The sequence below is a fragment of the Carcharodon carcharias genome, chromosome 20 (genome assembly GCF_017639515.1).
Source record: "Carcharodon carcharias isolate sCarCar2 chromosome 20, sCarCar2.pri, whole genome shotgun sequence".
Classification (NCBI taxonomy): Eukaryota; Metazoa; Chordata; class Chondrichthyes; order Lamniformes; family Lamnidae; genus Carcharodon; species Carcharodon carcharias.
In genome coordinates, this window is record NC_054486.1 from 71,462,891 (window position 1) to 71,475,723 (window position 12,833).

Sequence of the window (12,833 nt, forward strand, 5' to 3'; positions counted from 1 at the left end):
AAGCATACAATCAATGGTACCCTGCCTCAATGCAGAGGCCTGCTATCCTTTGTTGCTCTGCCTGCTTGACTTCGGCAAAAGAGATGGTTAATTCTCTTTGACTAGAGAGTCCCAATGACATCCCTCATGCAACAGTAGATGGCAAACTGCAAGATTTTGCAAGTAGTTCCAGCTCTAGCTTTAAAGCAACCAGATGCATAAGTTCATTGCCATGATCCCCTTCATAGCCACTAGCAATGTGATTCTTGCCCTGCTCTGAGTATGCAGTTGTGGCTGAAGTAGGTGGCAGATTTCAGGGAGGGCATTCTTATATGCAGGTGTTTCAGCTCCTCATTGAGATTTACATAGGGGAATTATTCCCTGAATACCCTGGGTGGATTTGTCTTCCTCCTGCGGGTCCTTCTCCCTCTCCTCCCTCTTCTAGCAGCTTGTCCTGCTCTGCGTGGACTCTGTTCATTCTTGCGATCATGCTGTATTCAAAGGGAAATATTGCACTCACGTCTGGGAGAAACTGACTTGCGCAGAAGCCTTGAAGTCTGCAAAAAGTTCTTCAGCATTTGCCATACATCTTCCTGCCGCATCTTTGCGAATTGAAACAATTATAGAAAACAGCTAACATTTGTAAAATCAAAACAAAAACCTGAATAAAACAACCAGCAATGAATCCTATATGCAGTTGAAGATGCCTTCAAATAGTTCTGGTGGGTTGCTTCATGCTGTTAAAAAAAAAGTTCAGCTGTCTGAGGTTAAGGGAAGGCCTTCAAATTGGCACCATTGGTGTCAAATCAATGACAGCATGATGTGATTGCTTTGCATACTTCTGACGCTCATTCATTGCATGCTTGCTAATGTCTGCACCAATATGGCAACTGGTGTGATTCACGTCACACAGGTACAGCAGATGCCATTTTGGAGTTATAAAGACACTCACTCCCCTCAAAAAAAGGATTTAAGTAGTCCAATTTCTTGCCCAAAGATTTTTTGGGTGGTTTGGTACAATGTATTTCATTGGGCAGATGTCACTGAAACACCCTCTCAAGTGCTAGTGACCTAACCTGACTATGCTCACGCTGCCATGCTTGGAACTTGAGATGGAATCCATCGCATTTTGGATTGACAGGCTTCAAGCATCAGATTGAACCGATTTAAATTTTGATTCTGTGCTTCTAAATACTCAAAATATGCTGCTGCCTTATTAATCATCTCAAACATTTGTTATGGACAGGAGGGGGGGTTAATTTAAATACTGTGATTTCTCCTGTCACTGGAAAGGTGTTTTGATTTGCTTCCCCCTTTATAAGCAGTGGCGTGTTTCCCCAACTCCTCAGTTTTGGTGGGATCAAATTTTCTATTAATAACCCCACAACAAACTCGAGATATGATGAACTCAGAGGGTTAGTTTCTTTGCACATTCTCAATCCACCAGGGGGATGTTGGGGGGGGCTGGGGGTGGGGGAGAAAGAGAGGGGTGGGGTCGTTATGGCGCAGCCTGCACTCACACAGTAAAAGAGGGATAGAGAAAAAAAGGTTTACATGGCAAAGGCCACAGAATGATTATAGTTTCATGTGTGTCCAGAGTACAGCATCAAAGTCCAATGAGGTGTTCCTGCACAGAAGTCGGTTGGTTGAAAACCAATGCTGTATAATTCACCTTTTCAGTGGAGTTGACTTCACACGAGGCACTGGGCTTGCAGAGCTGAATCAGTCTTCTAGGCAATGGTACAGAAGTTCCAGTAGAAACAGTGTAGATTGGGCCAAGTATTCAGCCTGGGCAAAGCCACTTTTCTGTGCTGCTTGGAGATGGTAAAATGGCAGACAGGTATTTTTCAGTACAGCAAGGCAATATTACTGGTTACATAAGCCAGAAAATTCCGTGTCACATGACTCCCAACTCTTCACAATGTCTTTGACAAAACGTGTGTATTCCCCATCTGGGTTCCTGAGAATGCTTAAATGTTTCAGCCATTACAACTTGAAAGGAAGGTCATAGTGTCCTTTTTCCTAGCAGATGAATAGGCTCCGGTTGGCCAGGCCTGGTTTATAAAATTCATATCGCCTTTGTATAGTTCCTTTTGAATTTGGTCTCTACAGCCCACAGGGGTTGTTAGTGCCTCTTCAGAGATAGCGAGGCACATGTTTCTACGATATTGCCATGGTGGTTCCTTCTGTTCAGTGTCACAGACATAGCTTTAGCCATTTTAAGGTCTTTGTCCAGTTATTAAAATTTTAGAAATTAGCCATTAATAAATCTATATATTTTATCAAAATATAAAGTGTGAGGTCTTAGTCCCCTGACACATATTTATTAGAATAGAAGATAATTTACAGTAGTCTTTTGTAGCATTTTTATTAAATAATTCTTGTTGGTTTCCTCAAAGATGTACTTTGGCATTACTCACACAAAATATTTTAAGAGTTCTTTATCTTCCTCCAACAATATCTCACTGTTTCAAACATTTTGGGATAAAACTTCAATTAGGCCCCTTTTCAGGCATGAGCAGCCTATGTCTGTTCCTGCTGAGGTAGGCAGCACATTAAGTCACTTAAATGATTGCTCTGGTGGATTAAGCAACAGCAGAAGGCCTGGCAGTATGCATTATTAACGCACAGTGCAGCCAGCCTGCCCCCTCTTAAGTGGAGTGTACTCATTAATGGGAAGCTGCTGCTGATTGCCTGAACTGACACTAGCTGCAAGTAGGAATGGCACAAATAGAGCAGAAGGAAAAAGAGCTCCTATGTCCGCTGATGTGGCACAGAAGCCTTGTTGGTGGAGGGCGACAGGAGGAGAGAGATTATGTTTCCTTGAAGTAGGGGGGTGGGGAATGGAAGGCAAGGAAGCCTTGACGGATCACCCTTTGAAAAGAATGGCAGCAAATGGCCAGTGAGTTCAGAATCCAAAATAACCCCAATGGACATGGCAGCAAAGCTGCAATATCAATAGTCTCACAAGGGTGGTCAAGGACAGTGAATGCATCTTCATCTCCTACCTGCTACACCAACAACCTCATGCTGTGAAATACACCATGCACCCTTCACTCACCCGTCAGCAGTATCTAGCAGTCAGGACTCAGTCCTAACATTCAGATAGTCCACTTCACCCTCACTCACCTTCCAATGATGCCAGCCTTGCACATATCGCCTGCTGTTGCCACATATCTATGCAGCCTCTGTTTCTTTGCCCTGTTGTGTTTTTAACCCAGAGGCACTCCAGTTGCAGCCCTGATACCTGTTGCAGTCTGTGTGAACAGGCCCCAAATCCTCTGCTGCCTTGTAAGGATGCAACACTCTATATTAAATTCAGCAACTCATTACAACATTTTCAAAAGCACTCCACAGTACTTCAACAAACTTTGAAAAAGCATTAGTCCAAATCACTTGCCCTGCAAGTTGCACAGCTACCCCTTTAAAATAGAGGGAGTCCCTCTCCCAGCTGAAGGCATGTTCAGCTGTGGGAGGTTAGCCGTAGATCCCCGTGGTCCGAGTTTAAAAATGTGCATCAAATCAGCTGGAACTGCAGTTTAACATCACAACCTGACCAATTTGGACTTGTTGTGAAGACACTAAAGGTAATATTTGAGAAAAAAGGGGGCTGTATATTAGCATGGATAGAGGACTGGCTAATAGACACCAGAGAGTTGGGATACAGGACATGGGGGCATTTTCAGGATGGTAACCTGTAACTAGTGGAGTGCCACAGGGATCAGTGCTGGGACCACAATTATTTACAATATATATTAATGATGTGGATGAGGGAAATGAATTTACTATCGCCAAGTTTGCGGATGACACAAAAACAGGTGGGAAGGCAAGTGCTGAGGATGACTCAAGGAGTCTAGAGAGATATAGACAGGTTAAGCAAGTGGGCAAAAATATGGCAGATGGAATATAATGTGGGAAAGTGAGAGGTTATGCACTTTGGCAGGAAGAGTAAAGGAGCTGAATATTATTTAAATGGAGAAAGACTGAAGAAAGCTGCAGCACAGAGGGATTTGGGAGTCCCCGTGCATGAATCTGAAAAAGTTAACATAAAAGTTCAACAGGTAATAGGTAAGGCAAATAGAATGCTGGCCTTTATTTTAAAGGGAATGGGGTATAAAAATAGAGAAGCCTTGCTAAAACTATACAAGGCACTAGTTAGGTCACACCTAGAATACTGTGAATAGTTTTGGTCCCCTTATCTAAGGGAAGAAATACTGGCATTGGAGGCAGTCCAGAGAAGGTTCACTAGGCTGATCCCAGGTATTTTCTTATGAGGAGCGGTTGAGTAGGTTGGGCCTCTTCTGGAGTTCAGAAGAATGAGAGGCGATCTTATTGAAACATATAAGATGCTTAGGGGGCTTGACAGGGTAGATGCTGAGCGGTTGTTTCCCCTTGTGGGAGAGTCGAGGGCCAGAGGGGATAATCTCGGAGTAAGGGGGTGCCCATTTAAAACAGAGATGAGGAGGGATTTCTTCTCTCAGAGAGTAGTCAATCTGTGAAGTCTTTTTTAACCGCAGATGGCTGTAGAGGCTGGGTCATTAAGTATATTCAAGGCGGAGACAGACAGATTTTTAATCAATAAAGGAATCAAGGGTTATGGGGAAAAGGCAAGAAAGTGGAATTGAGGATTATCAGATCAGCCATGATCTCATTGAATGGCAGAGCAGACTTGATAGGCTGAATGGCCTACTTCTGCTCCTACATCTTATGGTCTAAGTTGTTTCATACATTTTTAAAACAACAAGTCCTTCCAACTAAACCCAGGGAACTGATTTGGGTTTCAACACAGATACATGGTGGGCTCTCTGTGGGATTGCTGCTGCCATGAAGCAGCCTATCATTATCGTCAAACCACTGCATCAACAGATTTGCTGACTAGGCAGTTAAAATGGCAAATGCACCCCAAAGACCAGGATTCTAATAGGCCTTGGCAGAGGTGGAGGCCTACACAAGGAGGTTCATAACTGGGGTGCTGGCACTAGCCTACACTGAAAGGTCAGTATAGGTTGGAATAAAAGGTGACAAGCCACCACAATATCCTCCCCCTCTACTGGGAACAAAAAGTCTTTGTCGTGGCTTCTTGCGGTATACTACTCTCATGATTTATGAAATAGGGTCAAAACCCAGAGAGCAGATTATACTAGACTGGTATTGTGCAATGAGATGGGATTAATTAATGATCTTATAGTGAAGGCACCCCTATGTAACAGTGACCATACGACTGAATTTTACATTCACTTTGAGGGAGAAACGAGCGTATCCAAGACTAGTATTTTAAACTTAAATAAAGGCAATTATGAGGGCATGAAAGCAGAGCTGGCTAAAGTGAATTGGCAAATTAGATTAAGGGATAGGTCAATAAAGATGCCTTAGCAAGTATTTAAGGGGATATTTCAGAATACACAATAGATACATTCCAATGAGTAAGAAAATGTCCAAGGTAGTTAGGTGGTTAACTAGAAAGGTTAAAGATAGTATCAAATGTAAAGAAAAAGCAAAACATTGTGCAAAGATAGATGGAATGTCAGAAGATTGGACCTTGAAGATTGGAAGGTCAGAATAAGGAACAGCAAAGGGTGACTAAAAGATTAATAAGGAGGGAAAAATTAGAGTACGAGAGAAAGCTAGTCAGAAATGTAAAAAAAGTTTGTAAGAGTTTTAAAAAATATTTTAAAAAGAAACAAATTAACAAAATGTACATTAGTCCTATAAAGTGAGCCTGGAGAATTGATAATGGGAAACAAAAGAAATGGCAGATAAATTGAACAGGTATTTTGCATCAATCTTCATTACAGAGGATACAAGTAACATCCCAGAAGCAGCTATAAATCAGGAAATGGCAGGAAGGGAGGAACTCAAGGAAAATTACAATCACCAGAAAAGTGGTACTGAGTAAGTTATTGAAGCTGTGGGCTCACATGTGCCCAGGTCCTGATAGATTTCATCTTAGGGTCTAAAAAGAAGTGACTTGTGACATAGTTGATGCATCGGTTTTATTTTCTGAAACTCCCTAAATTTGGGGAAGGTCCCATTAGATTTGAAGATAGCAAATGTAACTCCATTATTCAAAAAGGGATGGAGACAGGAATCAGGAAACTACAGGTCAGTTAGCTTAAAATCTGTTGTAGGAAAAAAGTTAGAAGCTATTATTAAAGAAGCTATAGCAAGGCACTTGGATAAGTTCAAGGTATCAGGCAGAGTCAACGTGGTTTTGTGAAAGGCAAATCATGTTTAACCAACTTATTGAAGTATTTTGAGGAAGTAACGTGCTGTGGTTAAAGGGGAACCGGTGGATATACTGCACTTAAATTTCCAGAAGGCATTTGATAAAGTGCCACATCAAAGGTTATTACGCAAAATAAAAGCTCATGGTATAGAGCGTAACATTGATATGGATAGAGGATTGGCTAGCTAACAGGAAGCAGAGAGTAGGCATAAATGGATCTTTTTCAGGTTGGCATGATGTAATGAGTAACGTGTCACAGGGATCAGTGCTGGAATCTCAACTGTTTATAGTTTATATAAATGACTTGGATAAAGGGATGGATGCTAAATTTGCTGATGGCACAAAGATGGGTAGGAAAGTAAGTTGTGAAGAGGACATAAGGAGACTACAAAAAGATATAGATAGGTTGAGTGAAAGGGCAAAGATCTGGCAAATGGAGTATAATATGGGGAAATGTGAAATTGTCTATTTTGGTAGAAAGAATTAAAGAGGAACATATTATCTAAATGGTGAGAGATTGCAAAGCTCTGAGATGAAGGGGGGATCAGGGCGTCTTAGTGCATGAATCGCAAAAGGCTAGTATGCAGGTACAGCAATTAATTAGAAAAGCTAATAGAATGTTATCATTTATTGCAAGGGGAATTGATTACAAATGTAGGGAGGTTATGCTTCAATTATACAGAGCAGTAGTGAGATCACATCTGGAGTACTGTGCACAGTATTGGTCACTTTAAGGAAGGATGTAAATTCATTGGGAGCAGTTCAGCAAAGGTTTACCAGACTAATACGTGGAATGGGTGGGCTGTCTTATGAGGAAAGGTTGGACAGACTAAGTTTGTATCTGCTGGAGTTTAGAAGAGTAAGAGGTGACTTGATTGAAGCTTTTAAGATCCTAGGGGGTCTTGACAGGGTGAATGCAGAGAGTGTGTTTCCTCTTGTGGGAGAATCTAGAACTAGGGGGTCACTGTTTAAAAATAAGCAGTTGCCCATTAAAACAGAGATGAGGCAAAATTCTCTCTCTCTCTCGAGGGTTGAACTCTTCCTGAAAAGGCGGTGGAAGCAGTGTCTTTGAATAATTTTAAGAGGTGGATAGATTTTTGGTAAGCAAGGGGGGGGGCGGTGTGACAGGTTATCAGGGATAGACGGGATGCAGATTTGAGATCTGATTAAGTGACAGAGCAGGCTCGAGGGGCCGAATGGCCAACTCCTGCTCCTTGTTCATATGTTCATAAATTTCCACTAATGAGTTACATTTCAAAGGATGTGACTTACAGTAAATTGTTTAGTTCCTCCAAACACTGTGTACCTGAATTTCACTGCATTCTTCAGTGGTGTATCTCCATACCGATCTTTGGCATAAACAGTGGCTCCACGGCTGAGCAGGTATTTCACAACTTCTAGATGTCCCTCACAAGCTGCTACATGGAGTGGGGTTCGTCCATCATAATCCTCACTGCACAAGTTGCCACCCTGAAAGGCAGGTGCTTTTTAAATCAGCGTCAGAAAGAAGTGAATTCCAGGTTTGGTCTCAGAAAACCTCTATAATATTATTTTAGAATTACTGTTGAAACAAAGAGTAACACCTACCAGGAAAAAGTTAAGTGCACCCTGTGGTGTTCTAACTAGCTGTACTGACTCGAGGCCCAAGGTTCGGTTCCCTGCCTGATTTTTCTTATTCTTTCATGGAATGTGGGCGTCGCTGGCTAAGCCAGCATTTTTATTGCCCATCCCTAATTGCCCTTGAGAAGATGGTGGTGAGCTGCCTTCTTGAACTGCTCCACACCATGTGGTGTAGGTACACCCACAGTATTGTTAGGGAGGGTGTTCCAGGATTTTGACCCAGCAACATTGAAGGAATGGCGATATATTTCCAAGTCATGACGGTGTGCGGCTTGGAGAACATGCTGGTGGTGGTGTTCCCATGCATCTGCTGCTCTTGTCCTTCTAGGTCGCAGGTTTGGAAGGTGCTGTCAAAGTCCTGGTGAATTCCTGCAGTGCATATTGTAGATGGTACACACTGCTGCCTCTGGCATTGGAGCGAGTGGATGTTGAAGGTGGTGGATGGGGCGCCAATCAAGCAGGCTGCTTTGTCTTGGATGGAGTCAAGCTCCAGGTGTTGCTGGAGCTGCACTCAACCAGGCAAGCGGAGAGTATTCCATCACACTCCTGGCTTGTGCCTTGTAGATAGTGGACAGGCTTTGGGGAGTCAGGAGGAAAGTTACTCACTGCAGAATTCCCAGCCTCTGACCTGCTCTTGTATCCACAGTAGTTATATGGCTAGCCCAGTTCGGTTTCTGGTCAATGGGAACTCCCAGGATGTTGACAGTGAAGGATTCAGCAATGATAATGCTATTGAATGACAAGGGGAGATGGTCGGATTCTCTCTTGTTGGAGATGTTCATTCATGCCTTACAAGTGTCAGGGAATGTTATCTCCTGACATGAATCTACTGGGACACTGAACTGGTCTCATTCATCCTGAACTGAAGAGTGGAAAAACTAGCCAAGGCTGACTTAGTATTTGCAGCAGAGAAACAGCCATTCGGATCAAATGGTTGGTGTTTATGCTCCCCACTACCCTCCTCCCACTGTACTTCATCTAATCCTATCTGCTTTTGATTGCCAACCCATGAGTCCTGCAGGTTAATGTGTAAATGTGATCTCTAGTTGAGTACAGAATTGAGCTCAACTGTGATGCATTCAATGCCTGAATAGCCTATTTTGTACTCGTTGTATAAGATCACACAAGATGAATGAAGAGTTAGACAATCTGATTCTAAACATATCTATATACGAACATACGAATTAGGAACAGGAGTAGGTCATTTGGCCCCTCAAGCCTGCTCTGCCATTCAATAAGATCATGGCTGATCCAAATGAAACCTCAAATCCACATTCTTGTCTATCCCTGATAACCTTCCATCCCCTTTTTAATCAAGAATCTATCAAATACTGCTTTAAGAATATTCAAAGACTTTGCTTCTACTGCCTTTGGAGGAAGAGATCTCCAATTACTCTCAATCCTCAGAGGAAAAATTTATCCTCATCTGTCTTAAATGAGCAACCCCTTATTTTTAAGCAGTGACGCCTAGTTCTAGATTCTTCCACAAGAGGAAACATCCTCTCCACATCCACCCTGTCAAGGCCCCTCAGGATCTTAAAGGTTTCAATTAAGTTGCCTCTTACTCTTCTAAACTCCAGTGGATACAAGCCTAACCTGTCCAGCCTTTCCTCACAGGACAACCACCTATTTCTGGTACAAAAACAGAATTACCTGGAAAAACTCAGCAGCTCTGGCAGCATCGGCGGAGAAGAAAAGAGTTGACGTTTCGAGTCCTCAAGACCCTTCGACAGAACTTGAGTTCAAGTTCTGTCGAAGGGTCATGAGGACTCGAAACGTTAACTCTTTTCTTCTCCGCCGATGCTGCCAGACCTGCTGAGTTTTTCCAGGTAATTCTGTTTTTGTTTTGGATTTCCAGCATCCGCAGTTTTTTTGTTTTTACCTATTTCTGGTAGTCTAGTAAACCTTCTCTGAACTGCTTCAAATGCATTTACATCTACCTTTGAGAGAGATGGGAAGAATAGGATGGAAAAATAGATAAAAACTTTCTGTGCTGTCAACCTGAAATAATAACAGTAAATGCACAAATACCCTTCAAGTGAAGTTTAAAAGGAAAAAGATTGGTTAAAATTTGGATGGAACTCAACTAGAAAGCATCTTCATCGTTCAGATACTGATTCATCTGTTTTATACTTGAAGACAACATTTTTATATCAGTTTAAAATAAGCAAGCTACATGTGAGACCAGTGATCAGAAGTAACTTAGTTCCAAGCAAACAGCATACTGAAAGGGCAAAAGCAGATGTGTGCTGTTTGACTCCTTTAAGAACTGAATAAATACATAGCTGGGAAGAGGAGTGGATATTATAGAGATGGGTATTACCTAAGATAATCTCAAACTTCATGTTAGACAATAATCCACTGCTATGATAATAATCTACTGCTGCCTAGGCTGGGAACAAATGTTGACTTGGGAGCAAGAGACTAGGGTTAGATATGACAATTAATAAATAAGTATTAGCAGTTCCCTAGATTATCTTCAAAGATGAGGACATGTTTACGAAGAACCGTCCTTCAGGGGGCTAAAGTGAGAAGTGTGCTTGATGGACCAAATGGACTTTTCTTGTTTGTGGTTTTCTCAAGTCTTGAATGAACCAGTTTCCTGAACATCAGAAAGACTGGGGTCATCATCTTTACCCAAGCCAAAAACGTTTGTGTTGTCCCCACTGAATGGCCTCCAGGTCCAGTGTATCTGGCTGAACCAGACAGTTCACAATCTCAGTGTCATATTCAACCTCACTGGACACTTCTGAACTACAGTTCTAGCAGCGTTCTCTGGTACCTCACTGACTCTGCTCCTTTACGTGTGAGCCTAGATGGTGAGTATTGGCAGGCTATTCAACAGTAATAACCTGATCATATCTTCATCCAAAATCTACAAGCAGGAACTTCCTGGCAGAAGTTTCTGAACAGCAATCTGGACTGGGAACAGAGTTTGATTTACTTTTATTCCTCCTAAACTCAGGGGTGCTAAAGCAATGCTTTTAACAGGAATTAGGAAGCCCATATAAGACCACGGATAAAGGATTGCTTAATATATATTTTGTTCACTTGTTATTTGGTATTTTTTCATTAGATGATTGTGTCAGTATTACCCAGATTGTACTATAAGTGTATAGATGCTCCAGCACAGAATTCCAAGAGTAATCAAACTAAAGAGACATGTTTTTTCTTATTATTCATTCATGGGATGTGGGCTTCACTGGCTAGGCCAGCACTTATTGCTCATCCCCAGTTGTCCTTGAGAAGATGGTGGTGAGCTGCCTTCTTGAACCGCTGAAGTTCATGTGGTGTAGGTACACCCACAATGCTGTTAGGGAGTTCCAGGATTTTGACCCAGTGACAGTGAAGGAATGACGATACATTTCCAAGTCAAGATGTTGAGTGACTTGGAGGGGAACTTCCAGGTGGCGGTGTTCCCATCTACCTGCTGCCTTTGTCCTTCTAGATGGTAGTGGTCATGGGTTTAGAAGGTGCTGAAGAAGCAGCCTAGGTGAATACCCTGCAGTGCATCTTGTAGATGATACACACTGCTACTACTGTGCGTTGGTGGTGGAGGGAGTGAATGTTTGTGGATGTGATACCAATCAAGCAGGCTGCTTTGTCCTGGACGGCATCAAGCTTCTTGAGTGTTGTGGGAGCTGCACTCATCCAGGCAAGTGGGGAGTGTTCCATCACATTCCTGACTTGTGCCTTGTAGGTGGTGGATAGGCTTTGGAGAGTCAGGGAGGTAGGTTACTCGTCACACAATTCCTAGCCTCTGACCTGTTCTTGTAGGCACAGTATTTATATGGCTCATCCAGTTCAGTTTCTGGTCAATGGTAACCCCCTCAATATTGATAGTGGGAGATTCAGTGATGGTAATGCCATTGAACATCAAGGGGCGATGGTTGGATTCTCACTTGTTGAGAGATGGTCACTGCCTGACACTTGTGTGGCACGAATGTTACTTGCCACTTGTCAGCCCAAGCCTATATATTGTCTAGGTCTTGCTTCATTTGGACATGGACTGCTTCAGTATCTGAGGAGTCATGAATGCTGCTGAACATCGTGCAATCAGCGAACATCCCCACTTCTGACCTTCTGATAGAAGGAAGGTCATTGAAGAAGAAGCTGACAATGGTTGGGCCGAGGACACTACCCTGAGGAACTCCTGCAGTGATGTCCTGGAGCGGAGATGACTGACCACGAACAACCACAACAATCTTCCTTTGTGCTAGGTATGACTCCAACCAATGGAGAGGTTTCCCTCTGATTCCCACTGACTCCAGTTTTGCTAGGGCTTCTTGATGCCACACTCTGTCAAATGCAGCCTTGATGCCAAGGGCAGTCACTCTCCCCTCACCTCGGGAGTTCAACTCGTTTGTCCTTGTTTGATCCAAGGCTGTAATGAGGTCAGCAGCTGAGTGGCCCTGGCGGAACCCAAACTGGGCATCAGCGAGCAGGTTATTGCTAAGCAAGTGCCACTTGATAGCACTGTTGATGACCCCTTCCATTACTTTACTGATGATGGAGAGTAGACTGATGGTGTGGTAATCGGCCAGATTGGATTTGTCCTGCTTTGTGTACAGGACATACCTGAGCAATTTTCCACATAGCCAGGTAGATTCCAGTGTTGTAGCCGCACAGGGGCACTTGGCTAGGGGCGCAGCAAGTTCTAGAGCACAAGTCTTCAGTACTATTGCCGGAACGTTATCAAGGCCATTAGCCTTAGCAGTATCAAGTGCCTTCAGCTGTTTCTTGCTATCATGTGGAGTGAATCAAATTGGCTGAAGACTGGCATCTATGATGCTGGGGACCTCCAGAGGTAGAGTTGATATTAAAACTCTTGCACATGGCACAATTTCTACACTATTAACTTCAATTTCTAAAGGCACCTTTTAAGATAAAAACTGTATGTCAACATGCCACAATGGAAAAGCCCTATGTAAAAACATGATTCAGCCTACTGCTTGTATGGGAAGATAAACAACACTCAGATTACTTAGGCTAAATGACCAGTTTCTGT

The 12,833-nt window shown here is 42.8% G+C and overlaps 1 protein-coding gene across 8 annotated transcripts in view; it reads right to left on the reverse strand.

Moving 5' to 3' along the window:
- LOC121292617 (60 kDa lysophospholipase-like) overlaps nt 1-12,833 on the reverse strand; it is a 124,085-nt gene that overhangs the window by 24,966 nt on the left and 86,286 nt on the right. For 5 of the 8 annotated variants that reach the window (XM_041214815.1, XM_041214816.1, XM_041214814.1 and 2 more), the window contains one exon: nt 7,512-7,675. In XM_041214815.1, coding sequence (XP_041070749.1) covers nt 7,512-7,675 — 164 coding nt within the window. Of the gene's footprint in view, nt 1-1,778; nt 1,794-3,108; nt 3,268-7,511; nt 7,676-12,833 lie in introns of those variants that run through there. The other 3 variants (XR_005946302.1, XR_005946300.1, XR_005946301.1) reach the window with 3 other exon arrangements.